This window comes from Mesoplodon densirostris, chromosome 18 (genome assembly GCF_025265405.1).
Source record: "Mesoplodon densirostris isolate mMesDen1 chromosome 18, mMesDen1 primary haplotype, whole genome shotgun sequence".
Taxonomy (NCBI): Eukaryota; Metazoa; Chordata; class Mammalia; order Artiodactyla; family Ziphiidae; genus Mesoplodon; species Mesoplodon densirostris.
The window spans coordinates 19,487,499-19,511,368 of record NC_082678.1 but is presented as its reverse complement, the minus strand read 5'-3'; the positions used below and the strand labels follow the sequence as shown (position 1 = coordinate 19,511,368).

The 23,870-nt window shown below is 58.9% G+C and overlaps 2 protein-coding genes across 5 annotated transcripts; one reads left to right on the top strand and one right to left on the bottom strand.

The window, feature by feature from the left end:
* The first annotated feature begins 391 nt into the window (after positions 1–391).
* Positions 392–16,843, top strand: NHERF1 (NHERF family PDZ scaffold protein 1). Its single transcript, XM_060082067.1, has 6 exons — positions 392–865; positions 11,485–11,646; positions 12,694–12,847; positions 15,109–15,149; positions 16,309–16,398; positions 16,602–16,843. Exons 1-6 carry the CDS (start codon positions 404–406, stop codon positions 16,794–16,796), a joined length of 1,104 nt encoding a protein of 367 aa, XP_059938050.1. The 5' UTR covers positions 392–403; the 3' UTR covers positions 16,797–16,843.
* An 891-nt stretch (positions 16,844–17,734) lies between these two features.
* NAT9 (N-acetyltransferase 9 (putative)) lies at positions 17,735–23,794 on the bottom strand. 4 transcript variants are annotated; one of them, XM_060082064.1, is made up of 7 exons: positions 23,782–23,794; positions 23,039–23,124; positions 22,030–22,139; positions 21,310–21,453; positions 20,411–20,470; positions 20,105–20,199; positions 17,735–19,997 (listed from the first exon to the last, which is right to left on the bottom strand). In XM_060082064.1, the coding sequence occupies exons 2-7, from the start codon at positions 23,113–23,115 to the stop codon at positions 19,863–19,865; spliced, it is 621 nt and encodes a 206-aa protein (XP_059938047.1). In that variant the 5' UTR covers positions 23,116–23,124; positions 23,782–23,794; the 3' UTR covers positions 17,735–19,862. The 4 variants fall into 4 exon arrangements, with proteins under 4 accessions (XP_059938047.1, XP_059938046.1, XP_059938048.1 ...); XM_060082063.1 differs by lacking the exon at positions 23,782–23,794 and adding an exon at positions 23,716–23,751; XM_060082065.1 differs by lacking the exon at positions 23,782–23,794 and adding an exon at positions 23,712–23,750.
* Between the last annotated feature and the right edge of the window lie 76 nt (positions 23,795–23,870).

Sequence of the window (23,870 nt, the reverse complement as noted above, 5' to 3'; positions counted from 1 at the left end):
CGCGCTGAGAGCAGAAACTCACCCCTGCGCGCTCCCATTGGCCGGTGTTGTTCACCCTGCCAGAGCGCCCCCTCTCCGTGGTGTCTGATTGGCCCTCGGTGGTCCACACCCTCCGCGCGGCCCCGCCCCCCGGAATAAGCAGCCTGGGCGGGCTCTGGAACGCTCAGACGCCGCGCACTGCGGGGATTGGTCCGTGAGCTTCGGCTTCGGCTTCTCGCAGTTCGCCTCCGCCGCTCCCACGACACCTGCTCGCTCGGCCAGTCCGGCGGCGCGGGCTTTTCCTGCCGCTCTCGCTCTCGCTCTCGTCCTCGTCCTCGTCTCCCGGCCCGCAGGGTGAGAAGAAGGGGTGGACCGTCCCGTCTCCGGACCCCGACCGGACGCCACTGAGCCGTTGCAGGGCGAGATGAGCACGGACGCGGCGGCCGGGGCGCCTCTACCCCGGCTCTGCTGCCTGGAGAAGGGTCCGAACGGCTACGGCTTCCACCTGCACGGGGAAAAGGGCAAGGTAGGCCAGTTCATCCGGCTGGTGGAGCCCGGCTCGCCGGCCGAGAAGTCGGGACTGCTGGCCGGAGACCGGCTAGTGGAGGTGAATGGCGAGAACGTGGAGAAAGAGACCCACCAGCAGGTGGTGAGCCGCATCCGCGCCGCACTCAACTCCGTGCGCCTGCTGGTGGTCGACCCCGAGACCGACGAGCGGCTGCAGAAGTTGGGCGTCCAGGTCCGGGAAGAGATGCTGCGCCCCCAGGAAGGATCCGGGCAGGCCGAGCCGCCCGCCGCCGCCGAGGAGCAGGGGGCTGGCGGCGAAAATGAGCCGCCCGCCGCAGCGCCGGAGCCGCACGAGGCCGAGAAGAGCCATCAGGAGCGGGTAAGTGCGGGCCCGGGCCGGACGGCGAGGCTGGAAGCGGGTGGGAGGGAGAATAGTCAAGAGACCCAGGCGTCCCGGACGCCCAACCCTGCTGCTGCCTTGTCTTTCTGAAACTGGATCCTCACGGGGGAGACTGCTTCCGCCCTCTGACCGGGCGAACTGGCAGTTACAGCCTTGAGGCTGCGTCCCGCGATCCCTACTCCCTCTCCCCAGACTGAGCTGGGACCCTGAGCGCCTTTGGGAGTGAGGGTGAGGGCGAGCAGCTCCAGGGAGCCCAGTCCCCTTTTCCTCGACACTGTCGGTGGTGTCTGCTCCGGTCCCTTGGGACTCCCAATCCCGCCCCTCCTGGTGCAAGTGACCAGCTTCCTCCACGGCCTCTGGGGGTGGTAAATGAAGCTGGGTGAGGCTAGAGCGGCCCCGACTTCAAAAAGCTAGAGGAATAACTACGCTCTTTCTGTGTGGAGCTGCAGCGCTGGGAGGGGAGGGGAGGAGGTCACACGCTGGGTTCTCAGGCACTTCCCCCCTTCCCCACAGCCCGCTGGCTGGCGTGTGTATCATTAACTTCAGCCTGGCTGGACTTCATCCTCCTGAAGTCCGGTGTGACTTCTAAGAAAGAAGCTCCACCGTCCCAAGGCGATGTATGGGGGTGGGGCTCAGGGAGGAGGCGCAGAGGCGCCTGGTCTGGGGGATGGTGGCAGCTCTGCCACCCAGGGGGATTTATGATTCTCAGGAATGTGAGGAGTAAGCGCTGGCTAGTATCTGGGAGCGGGAGGGAAGACCTTGGAGGAGGAGAAACGACGGCGGGAGTGGTCCAGCGTTCCTGGGCTGGACAGCGGACAGCAGGTCACCACGGGCAGGTGGTCTTGCCCTGGCATCAGCTGTCTCACTTCAGTCCCTGGACAGCAAAAGCAGGCTGGTTGCTTTTTGCCCACGTTTGGTGTTTCCTCTCATGACCCCAGTTTGGATCGGCCGTAGGAGGGGCGGAGGCAAAAGGGAAGTTGTACTGAGCCTGCTGTTCCCCGGAGAGTGAAGGGGGGCCTCAGGGTGGGGTTGTGGGGAGCAGGGCCAGGGCGTCCCCTGGGCCCGTTTGGCTTCACCAGCTCTCCACCTGCTGGCAGGGGTGTCCGTGGTGCCAGTAGGAGCCTCCCTTGACAGAGAAAGGGCACAGTTCAGCCTTTAAGGGTAGTAGGTGGAGCCGGAGAGGGCCAGTTGGTTTGGTGGAGGTGAAGTCACCAGGAGCCCTGTCCAGCCAGAGCTGGGTGCCGAGAACGCCAGGGCCACTAGGCTCCTGCTTCCTGCCGCTGCCAAGCTGGCATTGGCAAGGGTGGGGGTGGGGTCGGAGCACCCCTGGCAAGGGGTTGACACTGGGGAGTTGGAACCCATGACCTCTGGTCCCAGGCAGAAATCCAGTTAGAACTTTGTGCCGAGGGCATCGATTGACCATTCCTGTTTTTTTTTTTTTTTTGGACTTGGGCACTGGCACAAGTAACCCGCCCCCCCCCCCCCCCGGTTGCAGTCATGTTCAGCTCCTCCCGGAGCCCTTTTGGTTTTGCTGCTGGGTGCAGGAGGGCCTGCGGGGAGCTGGGGGGCACAGAGGCCAGGATGGAGGCTTGACCTAGCACATGTGCTCCCCACCAGGCCACCTGAGAAGCAGCAGAGGTTGGCTTCTGCTCTCTGGGTGAGCGTAGAATGGGGTTGCCCCAGGTAGTGGTGTGACACCTGCATTTGTGTATATGCTTTGTTGGGCCAGTGGAAGGGAACAGAACCCTCCAGCCAGTCCCAGGGACACCATCACCAGGCCTCTTGGGGTTTCAGGTCAACGAGCAAGTCAGAACTTCTCTGAGCCTTGGTTCTCCCATCAATAAAATGAAGGCATTGGATTCCAGTGACACCTGCCTTCTCTAGAATTTTACAAATAATGGAAAGTAGTTGAGCCCCTAGTATGCTGGACTGAGCATCTTGTACGCCCAGGCATTTGAATCCCAGCTGTGAGCAGGGTCTCTCTTAGCCTCTGCATAGCCACTGAGCAGTGTTAAGTCCTTCTGGTAGGCCTGAAGATGACCCGCCCTGTCCTTGCAAAAAAAGAAAAAAAAAAAAAGTTAATAGACATCATAAGAGTTCATTGTTCCCCGAAAAGACAAGGGATGTCTATGTAAGGGATATACCCAGCGTTTGAATGTTACTGATTAGTTTGAGTCTGAATTCGTTTGCAAAGTGGGGGCTGTTAATGACATCCCCGTTAGTTCTCAGAAGTGAAAAAGGTGTTAGTGGGAAAGTGTCATGCAGAGTGGGTGGCGGGTGACATCTCACTGGGAAGAGCAGCCTGGGTCGAGAACGATACAGGGCAGAGGGCAAGGGGTGCCCGTAGTACTGATCTCGGAGGAGGTGGCGGGGTGCTTCCAGCTCGGCACACCTCCACCCACGGGGAGGGAGGAGCAGCAGCACCCCTGCCCACGGCCCCCCGCAGTCACAGGATGAGGCCTAAATCCTTGAGCTGGGCAGCCGGCACGGGGGCCCACAGCGGGGGCTGGGCAGGCCTGAGCCAGCTCAGCTGTTCTCGCTGGGCCACCGTGAGCCAAGTTTCTCTAAGCTTCCATTTCCTCTCGTGTAAATTGGGGGTGACAGCAGGGGCCTCGTGGCGTTGGCGGAGTTACATGAGGATGCCTGTTGAGCCAGATCCTCCACTAAGTAAGTGCTCAGTGAACACTGGTTGCTGAGATCTGAATTAATGCATATTCACAGTGATGATTGCACGCCCACCCAGGGGGCAGCTAGCCCTGGATCTGCCTCTCCCACTGGACACGTGCAGCCATGGCCAAGCCTGGCATCCAAAAGTGCTCCATCTGGGGTCGCTCTCATTGAAGAATCAGCCCTTTGCAATCTGGCAGCCTTCTCTCGCCACCGCCCCTCTTGTCCCCACCAGCCTACCAAACCACACCGAGGGTCCGAATTCCCTCCCAGCATGCATGTGCTTTGAGCCTTCACACGTGGGAACTCTCAGTCCCCTTCTGCGCCAGGCACGCTCCCCAAGACCACTCACCTCCCAGGAAACCTTTCCTCGACCCCACAGGCATCATGAACTCTTTCCTCACCTCCTGCCCTGTCCTTCCACCTTTTCTCACACTGAACACGCAATATCCAAATCATCTGTTCATATCTCCTCCACCAGCCCGTCCTGAGTCCCAAGGGCAACAGCTGTGGCTTATTTATGTTTATATCCCCAGCAGTGTCCCAGGGACCGAGCAGGGAGGGGCTCAATAAATAATTTTTGCATGAATGGATGAATGCGAAACAGCCATGGGGGACCTTTGTCCTAATTAATCTCAGCCCAACCCACCTGGGCCTGTTCATGCCTCGAGAGCACACCTGGAGATTGGAATTCCAGATAGAGCTTACACTCGCTCCTTTTTCTTGCCTACTAGCAGCTTCCATTTTAAAACTAGAGAGCCAAAAGTCTGTGAATCCCAGCCCTGTTGCCCTCTGGCTCTGGGACCCTGATTGTTCAGCGTTCCCCACGAGCCTCAGGTTCTACCTCTGTGAAATGGGGACTCCGACCCCACCCTGCAGGGTTGTGGGAGAGATTTGATGAGATGATGCGGAAGGTGTGTGTGTGTAAGTGCCCAGCGTCGGGTGGGTTCCCGCCACGCCTGACCTTGATCCCAGAGGTACCCCAGGTGGCAGAGTCGGGGGTGGGCACAATTAGCTGGCAGCCTCCAACCTCTTTCCCACGTTCCCGTTTCACACGGACCGAGCTGGAGTCTTCGAGGGCAGAGCAGGGCTTGAGCTGCAGGATGTTTGGATTGGATATGGACAGGGTGTGACGCTTGTGTGCTGGTTCCTCCTCTTAAGCCACATACTTGGGATTTCTTTCTCCCCTGGGATAGCCCCTGGTTCTGACCTTCTGGTTCCTGTTCAATCCTGGAGATGATTCTCTTGGAAAGAGAAAGGGGCTTTTTTCTCAAGGAACCCCGTCATGTCTCCATGGGGGGGCCCTTCTCTTCCTTCCCAGGCTTGCCATCCCATGGATCCCTGAGGAAGTGGGGGAGTGCTTAGGAATTAGGGGAAGGGGCCTGGCTAAGGTCTTGAGGGTGCTGTGAACCTCTTACAGAGAGAAACCAGAGCTCTAGACCCCGAAAATGAGAGCTATTCTAAGCCTACTAGTTGCCCGGCCCTGTGCCCTAAAGATAGTGATACACACTTCATTGAATTTTTTTTTCTTCCCTCACCACAACCCTGCAAATCAGGTATTATTTTCTCCATTTTGTAAGTAGATAAATAATAAGTAAATGGTAGTTATTATATGTGTCTGGCAATGTGCTGTGTACTAAACATGCCTTATCTCAGTTAATCCACATGACCGCCCTACGGGGTAGATACTAGCCCCACTGTCCATATGTGGAGACTGAGGCTTCATCAGTGCCGGGGGTGTGGCTCCACGGTTCTCAGCAGGGAGCCCTTACCCTGTAGCAGGGCTGTGTCTGAGAACCCCACTCACTCTGACTCCAGTGTCTGCACGTCCATCCGGCTTGGGTTGTGCTTTAAGGGCCTGACCCTCTAGCTGGGTGTCTCTGCCCATCACATTCTGGGCCATACCAGGGCCATCACAGCAGCATAAATTCAGGCTTCTAGAACTAGCTCCCTGCAAGGATCCCGGGCTCCCAGGTGCTTCTGTCCCCAGGGGACACCATCAGGAAAAGTGTCAGCCCTGATGGAAGGCCTCGGCCCAGAAGGGGCAGGCTCCAGGCCCCATCCCTTCTCACATGATGGGCCCAGCCGGGAGTCTGGTGACCAAGTCTCTACCCTCATCCCCAGGGCCTGAGAACTGTCCTTGCTGGCTCTGGGGCTCCCCTGTAGCACAAAGGACCCCCCCTGAGAGGCTGACCTTGACTGTTGGCCTTGGCCTTCCTCCCCCACCCCTCAGGGTAGGACAGTTCACCACGTCCCCCGACCCCAGACCATGTTTAGCTTCCTGCGCCCTGAAAAGGACAAGTGGTGCGGATGCCTCTAGGCCTGGGTTCTAGTGCCACTCAAGGCTGGGGGACTGAGGCCGGAGCTCTGACTTTCCAGGGACAAAGGCTCCGGCCTCTCCCTGTGCTTGTTATAAGGTCGTCATGCCCAGTTGAAACAGCAAAGGCCATGGGGATGTAGGGGACAGCCTAATAGTTGAGAGTGAGACCTCTAGGGTCTGTATGGGCCTTTTTGGAAGCCACTGGCCACGTGTGGCTCTTAGAGCTTGAAATGTGCTGGTTGAAATTGAGATGTGCTGTAAGTGAAAAATAAAATGCACACCAGATTTTGAAAACTTAGTACAGAAAAAAGGATGTAAAATATCCCATTAATAACCTTTAAATAGATTACGTGTTAGAATGATAATATTTTGGGTATGTTGTGTTAAATAAGATATTAAAATTGATTTCTCTTGTTTCTTTTTACGTTTTAATTTGGCTACTAGAAACGTTTAAGTTACCTACGCGACTGGCATTCTGTTTCTATGGGGCAGTGCTGCTCTAGATCTGAGCTCAAAGCCGACCCTCTTCTATCAGCTGTGTGTACTTGAGCAGTTTATGCCACCTGTTTGAACCTGAGTTTCCTCATCTGTGAAGTGAGGGCAATAATACCCTCCTCCCAAAGGGTTACAGTTGGGTCCTAACGAGAATATACACTTATAAAGCCCTGGTGGGGTGCTTGGGTGCTTGGCACTTAGTAAGTGCTCACTAAAGGGCAGCTGCTTTTTGTTATTTCAATAGAGCCCGGATTTCACCAGCTCTGAGAAGGTCCTTACAGAGCTTCTTGGGACAGCCCACAGGAGTTAAATCCAGCAACTTCTGGAAGGAGGGTGAGGGGTGAGGAGGGATGATGGTAGAGAGCCTGCAGGGGCAGGCGGGCATGGGGCGGCCAGCCTGGATGGTGTCCAGCCAGGCCGCAGCCCAGGTACCAGCCTGCTCCATCCCAGGCTTGCCCAGGCCTGGGGAGGACTGAGCCAAACTCTCCATCGGGTGGGTCTCTGGCCAGCACCGGGAGAAAAGAGCCAGAGGGAGAACCTGGCTCAGGATCCCTGCGTGGGGGTGTCAGAGAAGCAGCCCCCACTTTATCATCTGGCTCCCTCCTGGATCCCACCCTGCGGGTCTCCGGAGAAGGGCCTTCCCACTGAGAAACAGCAAGCACAAGATCAAGGCCTAGAGTCGCTCCTTTTTTGCAGAGGGAGTTGTCCAGCATTCCTCAGTGTGCACAGACCTTGGGCTGGGGTGTCTTCTACGGAGAAATAAATGAAGCCACATCAGGGCCAGAGATCATGGGTCAGTGACAGCCAAGCCCTTGGCTACCTGCCTTTGGGTGAGGAGAGGATGCCTTCAGCCTAGAGCCTGGACACTGGCCAGCAGTCTGAGCTCCTGGTCACTTCCCAGCCTGCCCTAAGGACAGTGCCCCCATGCTGCTCAGTCACACGTCAACCCCAGGCAGAGGCAGCTCGCTCCATCCTGGTTTCCTTGAAGGGTTGGCACCAGACCCAGGCCTCTGTCTCCAGAGCCCCGTGGAGCGGCCTGAGCTGCATCCCAGAGCAGCCCTAGCTCCTTACACCCTGTATACCCCACCCCTCCCCCACCAGAACAGCCAGGGCTCCATCTCCCCACCTCCCCACCCCTCCTCCCTTGTTGGGGCTGATTCCCCTGTGTGGGGGCAGGGTATCATTCTTATCTTATTTGCATAAACAAGAGCCCTCGGCCAGGCTGGGGGGAAGGGCAGCCTTGGGAGGTGACGAGTCACCTCTGTTGTTCCCCTAGCCACCCCGGTGGTCTTGCGTCTTGCTGCTCCTGCAGCCGCCCCTTCTGGGGCCCAGAGCTGGCTGGCCTGTGAGAATCAGCCTGGCTGTTTTCTATAGGGCCCATCACCATGGCACCGGCCAGGGAGGGGCTGGGCCCAGTGGGGCGTTGGCCCCCAGCCGCCCTCCCCGAGGAGGAGCAGGGAGCGGCCCTGGGCCTGCTCCCCAGAGACGGTCACCAGGATTAGGGTATCGACTTTCCCCAGCTTTCCAGGTGGCTGCTGGTGGTGCCTATTGAATTCCGTGCCCAACATCAGCTCCCTGGGCTGAGTGGGTGGAGGTGACTGGGCTCCCTGGGTGAGGAGGAGGGAATGGAGCGAGCAGCCGGGGCAGGCCTGTGCAAGGCTCGGGACAGCCTGAGACCCGGAGGGTGGGAGAAGCCCCCATGGGAAGAGTCTAGAGGCAGCTCTCCTGACTGGGTCTATTCTGGAAGGCAGGTCTGGCATTGTCTGGAAGGGAGAGACTCATCCAGCCCCCAGCCGCCCCAGCCCATTTGCACAGCCCGTCGGCCACCATTGCCTCCTGGTCTTTCCTCTCACTTCTCTGCCAGTCTCCCCACTGAGCACATCCTGATTTTTACTTCCAAGCTGTCATCCTCACTGGAAGACCCACCTGAATCTCTGAACATGCTGGGGCCATGTTCCCCTCCGGAGCTGCCACCATGGCACAAGTCCCCTCCTGAGCTCCTGGGAGCTGCATACCACCCCCAAGATGTCCCAGATGTTCCATTTATTCCCCTTGCCCCAGCTCTGGGGGTGTGGGCCCAGAGCAATGGCGGCCAAGCTCCGGCCGGCACCTGACCCCTCCCCTCCCCATCTTCTCTTCTCAGTGCTGGGCCTGGAGACCACACACCCCTAGGGAGCTGCTCCCAGGACTCCTGACAGCACCAGCCTCCACCAGGCTGGGATGGGCTCCTTTGATGGGCTGACTCAGCAGCTGGCATTGACACCTCCTGGGGGCAGCTGGGGGAAGGGTGGAGAGCAACGAGGGAAGAATGGGAAGCCCCCCACCCCCACTCCAGTCCCCTGGGAAGGGAGGGAGCCTCTGGGGACTGGGGAAGATGGGAGCTGGGTGGGGCTCTATACTTGTCTGAGCGCTTCGGAAAACGCCTGGGGTTTCCTTGTCCCCCGCCCCAGCCACCCCCAGAAAGCAACGGAACAGGTCCCAGTGCAGGGGGAAGGGAGCAGCGGGGGCCTGGGCCCTGCAGGTGCGTCTACCATTTCCTGAGATCCTCATGGCTTGGCGCCGGCAGAAGGGAGTGAGGTGCATACGACAGGTCACCAGGCAAGGGTCCCCGGGGTGAAAGGTGCTGAGGATCAGTGAGGGAAGCCCAGGGCACAGAGACCCATCACGGGGGCAGCCAGTGCCGCCCCGCCAGCCAGGAGGACATCCGAAGCCGCCGGGCCTGCTCACCAACGTGTCGCCCCGCGAGAGGCCGCGAGCCTGAGCCTCGGAAGGAAGCCTGCGGTTTCATCATCTCCTCGCCCCTCCCAGCAGAGGCTGCAAGCGGTGTTTGCAACTCCCCAGCTCCAAGTGGGCCTCCTCCCAGCCTGGGCTTGGGTCCTTCCAGGGATGGTGGCAGGAGCACAGGTCCCGAGGCAGAGCCCGGGGTGGCGTCCCGGCTCCTCCACCGTGAAGCTCTGACATCAGGCAGTGGGCTTCCTGTCTCAGTTTCCCCATCTCGAGGATGGGGGTCAGGCTTAACCCTCACCCTACCCCTAACCCTATCTCGAGGATGGGGGCCAGGCTCTCCGGAGTGAGGGGCGGGGGGTGGGGGGAGCAGAGACATCAGAGCTGCCCTCTCCCTTCCCCGTGATTCACCCTCCCCGCTTTCTCAGGGGGGCAGAAAGCTGAGCCTGCCCCGTGGTAGCAACTGGTCGGACCTGTTCCTGCTCCCCTGGGCCTGGGGGAGGGCTGGGCTGGCAGCTTCGTGGAGGGAATAGCTTGAGGGGAAAAGAGCCTCACTTCCGGAACTAGATCCCGGTGGGGGGCGGGGGCCGCAGGCTGCGGGAGGGCCTCCCCCCCACCCCACCCCAGGGGAAGCAGCGGGGGGGGGGGTGTGCATCAGCGGGGGAGTGGGCCTGCAGTGAGGACCAGAAGGGGGATGAGGAGAACTGGAGAAAAGAGGGTGCCTCCGTGGGCGCCCCCCACATTTTTATGCTCACTTAACTGTCTCAGCTGTTGTCTGGGGTGAAGTGAGAGCGCACGGGGGCTCTAGCCCAGATTAGGGTAAACCCAGGCCTAAAGGGCACCTCAACCCTCCTTCCTGTCTTGGCCCCTTCCACACCCCCTACCAACATCCTGAAACACACAAAGGCCCACCCAGCCATCTATAAAGGAAAGCAGAGTCACCCTCCTCCGGCCACCTCCCTGCCCCTCCCAGAGCAGAAGGGTGGGGACTGAGTCTTCACTGCAGATGGCAGCTGCCTCCTGGGGCCAGCGAGTTGGGGCAGGAGGCCTGTAAGCCCTCCCCTCCCTCCCCACCCCTCCCTTGCCTTCTCCTCTCCCAGCTGGAGAGTGAGGTCTCAGAGCTACCGGGCACCCCACCCTCAGAATCTCACTTCTCAGCTTCTTTTGACTATTCATTAGTATTGATATTAACAATGATGGCAAACCGTGCACAGGGATTTTAGCGTGGTCAGGTGTTCCCACATGTGTTAATTACCCCCTGGACCTCCTAGCAACCCTGGCACTAAGAATGGTCTACAAACAATGAACCCAAGGCTCTGAGAAGGAAATTACTTGCCCCAGGTCACATAGCTCATAAGCAGGAGAAGCTGGAACCTGGGCCAGGGCCCTGACTTCAGCTTTTGCTCCTTGCCTGGCAGCCGGGTGATAACCCAGAGCTAGCAGGCCTGGGAGAAAGGAGAGAGGGACCCCAAGTCGGTCATGGGCTCAGGCCTCTGGCCCCCTCACACTGTGTTCCCCCTGTCATGTAAACGGACCCTAGAGCTGCAGCTTCTAAGCTAAGCTGCTTAGGCTGGTGAAAAGTGTTTTCCGCGGAGGGTCTGAGTGTTGAAGAGCAGTCTTCCTGTGCCTTTTCCGTGGGTCCCCCTCTCCAGGCCGTGGCCACAGCCACACGGGGCTCCCTTCAGCCCAGCCCTGCTTCTCACCGCTCTCCTCCCCATTCAGGCTCCCTGGGGACCCACACGGTCTTTGGGGTTCTGTTGCTGCCTTTGCCCTCAGCCTTGGTTCTGCTGGTGGGATGTGCCTGTCCTGTCCGGGACCCCTGGCTGTGCCTCCCTCCGGTCTGTGGTCATCGGGCCCCCAGCTCCCTTCTGGCTGGGCCACCTTGCTTGGTGGGGACGAGACAGGAGTCTGTGTGGGCGAGGAAAGGCTTTACTGTAAACATGCTGACCAGCTTTGTGTAACCAGCTGCCCTTGCTTCCCCCGCTGCAGACAATAGGGTACAAAAGGGCTGGGGGTCCCCAGTCACTGTCCCAGGTACCCAGCCAGGCTGGCAGGGATGCTACCCCCTGAGAGATGAGGTAGTGATCAAAATAACGTGATTACCCTTAGAATGTCAAAAGGGGAGAGACTTGAGCTAATCTGCTCCCACCCCTCATTTGCCAGAAGAGGGAACGGTGGCCTGCCCAGGGTCACCCGGCCAGGTTGCTGCAGTGCGGGGTCTCAGGCCTCCTGAGTCCCAGGCCAGCATTCTCCCTCGCTGCTGTGTAGGATCTCAGCATGGTTGCATCCTCCCCCAGTCTTCCTTGGTGGGGAGGTGGGGTCAGGCACGGAGCAGGGAGAGCGGAACCCGGGATGCTGTGGGATGACCGTGGCCCCTCCCTTCTCCCCGCAGCACGAGCTCCGGCCTCGGCTCTGCTCCATGAAGAAGGGTCCCAACGGCTACGGCTTCAACCTGCACAGCGACAAGTCCAAGCCAGGCCAGTTCATCCGGGCAGTGGACCCAGACTCGCCTGCTGAGGCCTCGGGGCTCCGGGCCCAGGACCGCATCGTGGAGGTAACGCTTCTTGCTCTCCTCCCAGGCTCTTCCTTCCTGACTGCAGGAGGCCTCCCCTGCGGCAGGCGTCACATCATTGCTCCTTCGTTAGCCCGTGAGGCTCGGGCAGCCCAGAGATACCAGACAGATGGATGGATGGGAGAGGGGGGAGGATGGTGGGGGAGTGGGCAGGAGGGAAGGAAGGAAGGACAAAAGGAAGGAAAGATGGGGGACTTCCCTGGTGGTCCAGTGGTTAGGACTGTGCGCTTCCACTCCTGGAGCCTGGGTTCAATCCCTGGTCGGGGAACTGAGATCCACAAGCCATGCGGCGTGGCAAAAAAAAAAAAAAAAAAGATTAAAAAAAAAAGGAAGGAAAGATGGGTGGTGGACGGATGGAGAGATAGACTGACTTCTCTCCTGCCTGGATCTCCCCTGGGCTCTTCTTCACCGAGCAGACACACTCAGCTGTCCACGATTCACGCATCCATCCAGCTAGACATCTGGGGCCACCGCCAGAGCTTCCCTCTGCCCGAGGCCTCCATGCCAGGCACAAGGATGGGGGCGGGAGGATGAAATCCTTCTCCCAAGTGGGGCTCTCAGGCACACTCTTACACTCTTGTGCTATGCTCGTTGGGAGAGGAAACGTGAACCAAGTGTCTTGGGGCCGGTCCCAGAATCTCAGTCTTAGAACCTTAGAGCTGGAAGATCAGCTCTCCCAAGACGTCTCATTTTACATGTGAGCAAACCAAGGCCCAGGGAGGGAAGTACCTAGAAAAGCTGGGGCCCAACCCAGGCCTCCCAGATCTTTCCCGTCCCATGTCACAGCTGTGTTTGTTCAGTCTTGGCCGGGTATTTTCTTTGGCTTTTCCCACGTGTCCTGCCTCCCCATCTGGCCATCAGGTGGGAGGATCACTTGGCCTGGTTCAGGACTCCACAGGCAAGGGGGGGCTGAGTGTCCCCCAATTGCCAACTGGCCGAGGACAAAGAGGACCCCTTGTACTGCTTCCAGCTGCCCCCGCCCACCCCGGAACTGAGACCTGTGCCAATAACCCCTGCCACCACCCACAGGTGAACGGGGTCTGCGTGGAGGGCAAGCAGCACGGGGATGTGGTATCTGCCATCAAGGCTGGCGGGGACGAGGCCAAGCTGCTGGTGGTGGACAAGGAGACCGATGAGTTCTTCAAGAAATGCAAAGTGATCCCGTCTCAGGAGCACCTGCATGGTGAGCTGGGCAGGGCGGCCCGAGGCCCCCAGGTCAGGGATGTGGGCCGGTGCTCTAGACTCTACTGTGTCCCGCGGGACGGGAGGCAGACGGTGTAGGTTGGGAGAGAGGGTCAGGGAGAGGACGCCGGCGCTGACAGTGGGTTTCTGAGGGTGGCATATGACGGGGGGAAGCTGGCATGAGGGATGGCGAGATGGAAGCGAGCTGCTGATTCCCAGGCCAAAGCTGCAGCTCCAGAGGGAGGCCTGGGCCCCCACCCCTCTCCCTCCAGCAAGCTCTCAGGGCAGTGCAGTTGCAAGGAAAGGGTTAAGTCTGGAGAGGCTTCCAGCCTTAGCTTGGTCAGATCAGAGTCCAATGACAGGGCCCAGGACCTCCCCTTCCCTTCTCTCAGGTTGTCTTGGAAACCCAGGCTCGCTGGCTCTAGAGAGCAGTGGGTCCCTGGGCCCCTGCCCTCCCCATCCCCCGCATCACCCTGCCAAGCCTGGCACCTCCCCCGCCCTAGCCCAAGCCAAATGGGGCAGGGCTGCTGCACCAGGGCAGGGAGGAGTTGAGCAGCGATCTGCTCCCTGGTCCGGACTTTTCTCCCTGGAAAGATGGCTCCTGGAGGGGTGGGGGGCTGGGTGGTAAATCTTTGGACTTTGCAATGGGTGGGGCCTCCCTGAGGGTCATATTTATAGCAGATGGGTCCACACAAAGGTCCTGCCACAAACTTAGATCCCCAGCTGGAGGGGCCCAGTGGGTCCTGGGGGTTCCTGGAGGCGGGGATGGGTGAGTTAGAAGTCGCTAGCAGACCCTGGGCATGGGAGGTGGGTACCCCTTTACCCTTGGCTCCCAAGTTCATGGAAACCAGGTAACTCAGATAATCCCCTTTCTCATTAAGGGGGAAACTGAAGCCAAGAGAGGCCCCCAGGCTTGTTCTTGGCAACATGGCGTGGGAAGACACAGCTGAAATCTGGATTCCCCTCTGTTGCTCAAATACCTCCCCCGGCCTCCCCCAGCATCCTTCTCCGCCCCCCACCCCCAAGTCATCAACCCTCAGACATCCCTCCCTCCTCTGTCCCCCTCTGGCTGGGTGGCAACGCCCTGGGAACCTCAGTGACTGCAGCCTCTGGCCAGAGGACCTGCACAGGGAGACCTGGGGGTGGGTACCCTCCCCGGGTGACCCTCCTCCCAGCTGGATGTAACTCTCCCCGTGGAGAGGAATGCCCCCTCCCAGCGGCTGCCTCCCTACCACAGTGAGACAGCCTACAGCTCATGGGTGAGGGGCTGCTTGCAGGGGGATGGGAGTGAGTGTCCCCGTGTCCCAGCAATCCCCTGCCCAGCCACCTTGGGAAGGCTGGGTGAGTGTCAGGTATGCCTGCCTTGTGCCGGGGCCCCGGTCCAGGGGAGGAGAAAGACACACGCTGATCTTAAGCTAAGAGTTCAGAAGAAACCCACCCAGGCTGACCAGTCCCCAGAGATGGAACAGCCCCCCTTGCAGCCAGGTGGGGTGTCTACCCTGAGTGAGCCCAGGGAGGGTGACCCCAGGCCCGGTTTCTCTCTGACCCCTTCTGCCACCACCAGGTTTCCCATTGGCTGGGGGAGGGCACGCCCAGGACTCTGCCCTGAGCCCTCTGGTCCCCCCACCCCACCCCGATTCCCCACACTGGCCAGTAGGAGTTGGGGTTCTTTCAGCTGATGCAGGTACTAATCATAACCAGGGTGTGGTCCCAGTTCTGGTGACGCCGCCGTCACCTAGGAAGCATATGAAAGATATTGGTTCCTAGGCCTGTCCCAGACCCACTGAAACAGAAACTCTGATGCCAAAGCCCAGGAATCTGTATTTCTAACAAGCTTCCCGGGTGGCTGGTAGGCAGCCAGCCTGGAATTTCAGCTCCCTCTAGGACAGTGCTTTTTTTCAAACAGCTCCTTACTCATCAGTGGTTCTTGGGATTAATCGAGTAGGCAGAGGCCAACATCTTTTTTTTTTTTTTTTTAATGAAACTGAATAGAAAATATCAAAAAGCATTGCGATGTAGTAAGGGCAAGTTGTTTTGTTAAACTTTTGTCACACACACGCATAGTCTATGTGGGTGCTGGGTTGTCAAAATGTCAAAGGGACTCACAGTGGGTGGCAGTCAAGGGACTTTTAAACACTGACCTTGGGGAACAAGATCTGCTTATCTGCCCAAACCCCACAACTTCCACTGCCTTCCATGCCCCACTCCATCGGCATTCCCCAGAGCCTCTGACTCACCTCCGCTCTTTCCTCCTTCGCCTAGGTCCCTTGCCTGAGCCCTTCACCAATGGAGAGATCCGGAAGGTAAAGGCAGACCCCTAATTGCTTCTCTGGCGCTCAGTCCTGGGGTGCAGGAGGAGGTGGGAGGTGGACAGCATCTGGCTCAGGTGGAAACTATGAGTTTCCAGGCTGCTCCCTCCTGAGCCCCAAGCTACATAACTGCCCGTTTATCCCTCAGCCCCCGCCTGGGGCCAAGGCAGTGGGGAGGGAGAGGGGCCTGGCCAGCCCCGTCTGTAGCCCGCCATCCTGGGTGACAAGCGCCGCCTCTAGCTACCCACCGCACAGAGGAGGCCATTCTTCCCCCCAAGAACAGAGCTGCAGTGTCTGGCCGCGCGCTTCCCGGCCCCTGCTTCTTCCAGTCTGGGTTGGAAGAACAAAGCCTCTCCTCCCCGGACAGAAGGGAAGAGAAGGCAGCGGAGGCTGGGGGAGAGATGGCGGAGCCCGGTGCCAGCTGGGGCCACAGAGGAACCCAGGCAGGAGCTGAGCACCAAGCCACAGCCCTGGTCAAGGCCTTGGCTCTAGGATGGGCCGACTCGCTGACGGACCACAGAACGAGAGCTCTCTGCAGGGTCTGCTCAAAGGCTTCCCTTCCCCGGGGGCTCCTGCTGGGGGACAGACACAGCAAGGGGCTGGCCCGGGACCACCTGAGCCTTCTGTCACTCTACCTGTGGGTCTAGAACTCTCATCCACCGCCTTCCTTCAAAGCCCTTCTTGGCTGCTTTGGGGTTAAGATTTCAAGAATCCCGGGGTCAAGTCCAAGTAAACAGTCAGATGGGCTGCAGGAGATTCAGGGAGCATCACGGGCGTTCCCCACGCCAAGCAAAGATGCTCCCAGTGTCCCCACACTCCAGGAGGCCCCTCCTAGGTCGCCGTCCCAAAAGGCGAGTCAGCCCCAAAGGCTGCATTGGGAGGACTGGGGCGGGTAACTCAGCTAATCCCACGATGGATGGTTCCTCCTGCCTGGGTGGTGGAACCGCGCTACCCTCTGATCCTTGGAAGAATGTGAAAATGTAAATCCTCGAGGGGCCCTGGCAGACTCAGGCAGTGGGGTTCTGGGGTGGATAGCAAGGGCTTAAGTGGAACTTCTCAGACCAAGGAGCCTGTCTTCCCTGGGAATGTTCTTCCTCGCCCAGGACTGCCCACCCCATGCCCTGCCCACCCACACGCCTCTTCTCTGTGCCAGGAGAACAGTCGTGAAGCCCTGGTCGAGACGGCCTCCGAGAGCCCCAGGCCAGCCCTGGCAAGATCCACCTCCAGTGACACCAGTGAGGAGGTAGGCTGGGCGGAGGGGGGTGGCACTGGGTGACAGGAAGTCCATTCCCAGGCCACACTTGATCCTGGCACACCAGCCTGTGTGGAGGTCACATGCTGAGCCACGTTCAGTTCTTGTGACCTGGCTTCCCTGGGCACCGCCCCAAGGGAGCCACCTCGCCAAGGCACTAACTCCCCCGCTCTGCCGCCCCCTCCTCTTTACAGCTGAATTCCCAAGACAGCCTCAAGAAACAGGACTGCACGGCACCCTCATCTACCTCCTCCTCCTCCTCCGACCCCATCCTGGACTTCAACGTCTCCCTGGCCGTGGCCAAAGAGAGGGCCCACCAGAAGCGCAGCAGCAAACGGGCCCCGCAGATGGACTGGAGCAAGAAAAACGAACTCTTCAGCAACCTCTGAGTGCCCCAGCCACCAGGAAGGCTGGCAGGGCTGGGCCAGCCCCACACCCCGACCCGACTCCTTTTCCCTCTTCCCCACTTACCCCCAAATCGACATACAAATCAGCACCAGCATCTCCTCTCTTGGCAAATCTGACTTTTTCTAGAGAACTGTGTTCTTCCCTTCCTTCGGGGAAGGTGACTGTTTTTCCGTCCTGGCCCCAATCAGAAAGCAGACTGTCCCCCACTGGGTGCTTCAGCCTACCAGGTGTCCTGATGCCACCCTCCCTGGGACATCACCGGGACCTCCACCAAGCAAGGATCGTGGGACTGGGCGAGAGGTCACCTTCCCAAGTGATGGCTGGGTCCAGGATTGATCGAGGACTCAGATCACAGCAACATCTCGGAGTGGACAGGGGGCCATCATCCTAAGCTGTGGCTTGGGCATCTTATTTTTGTTTGATTTTTTTTTTTTTAAAGAGTGCAGTACCACAGACTTTAGCTGGACTTTCGTTTCCTTGATTAACGTGATTTTTCAGGTTGTTGCATCCAGGACATAGCAGCGGCCTTAGCCTAGAACTTTGTTGTTTCTGCTCCCACCCCCCCAGAGACCTGGGCAACACGGGGAGGGTTTGGCCACCTGCTGCCCAGCCCTGAGCCAGGCACAGTTGTAAGGAAACGCTATCGAAATTCAACTGGTTTCTCCAAACTGCCTTGGCCTCTGTGTTTTCCTTTGGAGCTCTGTCCATGGGTGTTCCCGGCGTGGCCTCTGGCGGAGAGGGTAGGGAGGGTAGGGAACCGCTGGAGGGAGGGGATGGCCCAGGGGTCCTTGTGATCCCGAGCCCAGAGCCGGAGGTGGGGTGGCTTTATCCCCAGGGCCTTGAACCTGTAGCTGCTCGGTGGGTGGCCCTGCCGGCCCCCCACCCCCACCCCCACCCCCACCCCATGTGCTTGGCTCACTGGGGCTGCCCTAGAGCAACTTTCATCAGGGAAAGTGGGAGCTAAACCCACATGCTTGGAGGGCGCCAAGAAGGCACCTCGGATTCCAGGAGCGTTCAAACTGTGAATTCACCATGGAGCCAGACTTGGAAAGAGAAGGCTTTTGGCTTTCATCTTTCCACCCACAGCCAGCAAGGTACAGGAGTCCCAGGAGTGGCCTGAGCTGGTCCCAGATACTCTCAACTGGCCGTGGACCTGACTGGAGGGACTGGGGGAAAACAAACCTGGCCCACCGAGCCCTGGGATATGCCTGTGGCAGGTGGCATGGAGGGGACTCTCCAAGAGCAAAATGCCCTGCTCCTCCATAAGAGACCCAGGTCCCTGATACCTCTGGCCTCTGAGGCCACATCCTGGAGATCTGCCAGGGTGGCCTGCCAGGGCCAGGTTCCTGGGCAGGTGCTCGGAAGGGAAGCTGGCCCTGGGCTATTCTCTACCCAACCAGGAGACCACTCAGAAAAGCCAGGTTCCTGGGACTGAGGAGACCGAGTAGGGAGACAGCGGACCAGGGAGGGGACCCGTGGAGCCCCTGGGGTTGAGCGAAGGGCAGGTCACTCTCTGGCCATCACTATCTGACCTGTTAAGGTTTGAATCCCACTATTGTTAAGAGAAACCTTCCAAAACCCTAATCACAACACCACTGGCAGTAGTTAGGCTGAGCCTGGCCTGCCCCCAGCCCGTGCCCTTTGGCCCCTGATGGAGGCCCCCTGCAGGTTAGCAGGACTGAGGAGGGGCCCCTCCCTATCTCACCTGTTGGGTGGGGAAGTCCTAAGGACTTTTGACTTTGATTAAGCTGGGGACAGGTGGAAGGAACACGTGGCTCAGAGGGAACTGTCGCTGAGGGGCTGGGGGCCCCAGCAAGCCAAGTTTGTGTATTAGTTTCAGGCATGTTTCAGATTCTAGTTTTCCACATGCGTCATCTGGTGTGAGAGGCCTGGGAGCTGGGAGTCGTCAGCCACAGTTCTGGCTCTGCCATCAAAAGCTCTGGGGCCTTGGGTGAGTGCCTCAACTTGCCTGGGACCATTTCCTCCCCTTGAAAATGTCCCAGGTGCCCTCAAGAGTCTCTTCTCCAATTGTGTTTTGAAACATGCCTGACTTTTCTTGATGGCCACCCCAGATTACAACAGGGCATGAGACGGGGTTAGAAGTCAAAGGGTGTCCCCCTCGCTCTGGGGTGGGGAGCCCTGGCCCGGCTCTGCCTGTTAAGCCCCGGTTGCCAAGCAGCCTAATCATCCGAACCTGTGCCTCTGGCACCCCCCAGTGGCCTTCACAGGCGCAGCTGCTCCCAGAGGCGAAGGGATGAGGCGTGGAGAGCGAGGACACAGGTGCCCTCAGGAGGACACCGCTCAGTGGCCTCCGCTCCCTTTGGAAGACCCTGCAACTGAGCAGGAGGCCTAAAGCTTCATCAGGAGGGTGGGTACTCCAGCCACATGGAGCTGCATCCAAAACTAACTCCACCCTCAAAACTGGCTCCAAAGAGAAAGGAGCAAGGACACTCGCCCACTTTCCAAGCCACCTGTCTGTCCTTCAGGGCCGAACTCATTCATTTCCAGACCTCCCGGGGTCACACCCACCTGCTTCTGCTGGATGAGAGGACTGAGCTACCCTCCCCTGTCCCTACGACGCCGGACCAGATGCCGCAGGCTGGCCCTCCTGGCAGCTCACCTCCACACGGGCCCAATGAGAGAACAGGGCAAGCTGCGTGCAGTGCGCTTGACTCCCAGACAGAGCCTCAGTGGCCCCTCTGGCCCTCCAGGGGAAAGGGAGGTCCTGCCCATTCACCAGGCGCCCCCTCGTCTCCACCTCCACCCTGCCTCTTCCGGTGGATTCATGCCATCCACCCCAGATTCCAAGAGTCTGAGTCCAGGTTTGGCCAGGAGGAGGGGCTGGCCCTGGAGTGGCTCAGCCACAAGGCCACCCAGAGGGAGGCCAAGGCAAGTCCAGCCCGGAGTCTGAAGGGCCCCAAAAGGAGAGTCCCAGGCTGGAGCAAGGCCAGAGCGCTCTGCCCCATAGGCCCCCTCTGTGTGCCTGCTGCAGGGCTCTGGTCTCACACCCCCAGCCACACAGGGTGGCTGGTCCGCAAGGCCGGCTGTCAGCGGGGCTCCGACGCCCCAGCTCTGTAGGGCTTCTCTTCCACGTGGCTGGTCTGCTGGAGAAGCCACTGCCGCTCCGGCTCACTCATCGTCAGTCTGAGCGTCACCTCCTGGAAGACACTGCTCACAGCCACCTACGTGATCCAGACAGAGCAGGGCCGACTAAGTTACAGGCCCAAGTCCGAGCACCACTGGGCCCGCCCAGACCCAGGCCTCACCCTCTCGCTGGCACCATCCTCACCTGCTCAAAGTGAAGCTTTCGGAACATCTGGATGCTCGGTTCATTTCCTTGCCCAATTTTAGCCTCAAACTTGGTCAGACCTAGCTTGGTCACTCCTCCCAGAAGAGATTAGAGAGGGATGAGCTGCAGGATGCAGCTCTCCCCCACCTCCCCAGCACCCTCGGCCCCTCCCGTCCCAGCCTGCGATGGAAATTCCTGTCACCGCGGCTCCCACCCTCAGGCCTGAAGGCTCCCTCCCAACACGCCCTCGCCTTCTCCTGGGGCCTGGCCACTTCTCCCCAACAAGGCCTGCTCGGCCTTCCTTACCATAAGACATCATCATGAGGACGGCCTCGGTGCCCAAGCCCTGGCCCCTGCAGCTGGGCTCTAGGAGGAATGACAACAGTCACTGCCAGTGCGTGCCCGGCCCATGTCATCCTCACAACCCTAGGAAGTTCGCAGATATGGGTACCATTCTGCAGATGAGCAGACAGAGGCCCAGAGAAGTTAAATGACTTGCCCGGGGTCGCACAGCTTAGAGGCACCCAGCAAGCTGACCCCAAAACTGACCCCTTCGGCTCAGTGTGCTGCCTCACGAGGACAGTCACACGGCCCCTTAGAAAGAGGCCGAGGACCCTGATGGACACAGAAACTGGAGGGGCTTCTCCCACAGCATGGGGAGATGCTCCAGGGAAGATCGTTTATTTTTGGAGGGTCCCCAGTCCACCCCAAGGATGGGGCAGACTGCAGTCTGAAGACCCTAAGACCAAAGGTTAAGTTCACACCTAAGCATCAGACGAGAATAAAATGAACTACCAGGGCTTCCCTGGTGGCGCAGTGGTTGAGAGTCCGCCTGCCGATGCAGGGGACACGGGTTTGTGCCCCGGTCCGGGAGGATCCCACATGCCGCAGAGCGGCTGGGCCCGTGAGCCATGGCCGCTGAGCCCGCGCGTCCGGAGCCTGTGCTCCGCAACGGGAGAGGCCACAGCAGTGAGAGGCCCGCGTACCACAAAATAAATAAATAATAATAATAATAAAATGAACTACCAGGGGTGAGCCACAGGGCTAACAGGGTGCCAAGTGACAGTCTGCCCAGCCAGGTGCTAGGCTCACCAAGGCCGGAGCTGCCCATGGAGCCCTCTGAGTGCCCTACACAGCCTCGGTGGCTTCAGGGTCAATGGATCTGAGGACCAGAGGGATGGAGGGCAGGGCCAGGTGGAACACACCTGCAATCATGACCTCAATCTCCCCCAAGGAGGGGTCCCCTAGATCCGTGAGGAAGAGGTTCACATCTCCCGCCATGCAGCTTTCTTCGCTGGTGCCTGGCTGGGCCTGCCACTTCTCTGCATCCAGCACGATGAAGGTACACTCTGAGGAAGGAGGTGACGGGATTATCGCCTACACTCCCCAAAGGAGTGCAGGGAGGCCAGTCTTCCTACCTGAGCCAGAGAACGGCAGAGAACTACCACTGTCTCTGAGTCTGGCAGAAAAAGGGAGCCAGCAATTCCTTCAGCTGATTACAAAGCCTAAATCGGCCTCATGCAGGAAACAATGGCCTTCTGCAAACAGCAACTGTATTCTCAGAGATCACGAACCACACGGGGCGTGCAGCAAGGGGAACAAGGGGCAGGGCCTCGAGTTACAGCCAGAGCCCCACATGATTTCCTTTCTCTAAATCCCTTCACGCCTGGTGCAGTGAGTGGGGAAGAGGACAGAAGCGTCAGCCACAGGGACTTGCTTCAGGGGGCATCACAGCCTGAGGGCTTCAGGGGGCATCACAGCCTGAGGGCTTCAGGCACCTCCCAAGCTTTTCACGAAGTGTTTTTTGCAAACTTTCTGTGGCCCCAGCAGGGCTACAGCTGGGAACAGGAAAGGGTGGGAAGCCGGTAAGGCCTCTGGAATCAGCCCTCCCATGACCGGCACAGCCAGGGGCCTCCACTTCTCACTGTCTGCATCTTCCCGCCAGCTGTGCTGCATCACATACTCCTGCTCCAGGGTCAGCGGCTCGGAGGCTGTCAAACGCCGCAGCTCCTCTGATTTCATCCACTCGTGGTACCTGCAGGGACGGAGGGTCGGCCTTTGGCAGGCAGGACAAATTCAGAAGCCTAAGTCTGACGCTTTATGAGATGAAGAAATGGATGGTTGAGAGGAGAACCCCCCCCCAGGGCTAACAGAGGGATAGAGAAGGACCCCCAAGAAAGAGTTATAATGGTTCCTATGGCAGAAGGCCACAGGCCCAAGAACTAGGGGCAGGCTAGTCCTAAAGAGAACAGCAGGAGGCAGTTCTATCCATCCAGCCTCCTCTCCTGTCTCAGGGGTCAGTGCGGGGGAGCAGCCTGAAGCTAAACATTCCTCAAATTCCCGAGTGGAAGTCATGGCAAGCCAAACTCAGCAAAGAAGGCTGGACAGATCTCCACAAAGGCCAGGCACCAGGAACCCCCAAAAGGAAAACCACAAGTAGAGAATACACGCCTACAGCACCAGCATCCCTGTCACCTGGCCCACAACAGTCCCACCCTGTGACTCAGTCCTGGCCTTTCCAAGCAGTAGGTGGGCCCACAACAACCCACCTGCTCAGTTTTATGACAAGCTAACATTTAGCTTCCAAAAACTGAGCCTATTTACTGGCACCAGAGGAATGGCACTCATTTATAATTAGAAGACAGTATCTTTTTTTTCTTGCACACACGTAGTTTACATAAAAGAATTCCTGGCTGAAAGGCCAAAAAGGAAGCTGAGGGGATGGAAGGGAGAAACAGGGGGATGGATGAGTTCTTCTAGGGAGGTCATAGCCCTCTGTTTCAGTTTTCACTTTTTCCTGTAAGCAATTACTTCTCACACCAATGTTTCTCCTTCTCAGAGAAAACAGCCTCTGAGATTTGGGTTAAGACAGGCTCACCCTCCTCGCTGCACCTTGGAGAGCTGGCTTGCACCCCATGTCAGGGGAATGGTTACCTAGGCACATGCTCTGGGGTGTAGGGTACCAGCACCACCTTCTTTCCCAGCAGCAAGATGTTCTGATTTAACCTCATGGTAGCAACCTGCGGGTGGGAGGGCAAAGATTTCAGCACCTGAGTTTCCTCCCACTTAGGGTGGGAGCCCCGGCTCTCAGTTCGCTAAATGCCTCCTGGGGCTAAGTTGTCAGAAGAGCCTCTGTCCTTCTTCCTTTCCAAACACTTCAGAGAACACGGACTTTAAACCCTTTGCAAGAAAGGGAACCCAGCTGGTGAAAGATGATTAAACAATCCTGGGCTCGCATCTCAAGGGACTAAATATGGGCTGCCTTTTCTGCCAGTCCCTTCAGCCCCATCACCCGGAACCTCGATGCCCTACACTCAAGCACCAAGACTCATCACCAAAACTCCCATCACTCGCCCCAGTTCTGAGACTCCGCCCCACGGTTACTTCTCAGCCCTGTCTTAAACCTATTTCCAACCCCTTTTCCCAGCGACCACCCCGCTGGGCTCGGGTCCTCCCTCTTCCTGCCCCCCAAGCCATCGGGGCCTCCCTGGCCACTCTTGGGTGAGGCAGGCTTAAGGCCTCAATCCCCTCCTCTTTGTGAGTAGTTACAGGCTACTCTTCTCGAACCCCCACAACCACTGGGGTCCCGCGACGGCCAACTTCACACCCACTCCTCGCCGACGAACGTGTCCCCAGCAGGTGTGATCCACCCCTTCCAACCAGCCCCGCTTTCCCACCTGGCAGACGGTCGCCCCTCCCGCATGCGCGTGGGAGCGCACCCCCCCAACTTCCGCCACGCAGACGGCAGCCGCCGGGGCCCAATCCC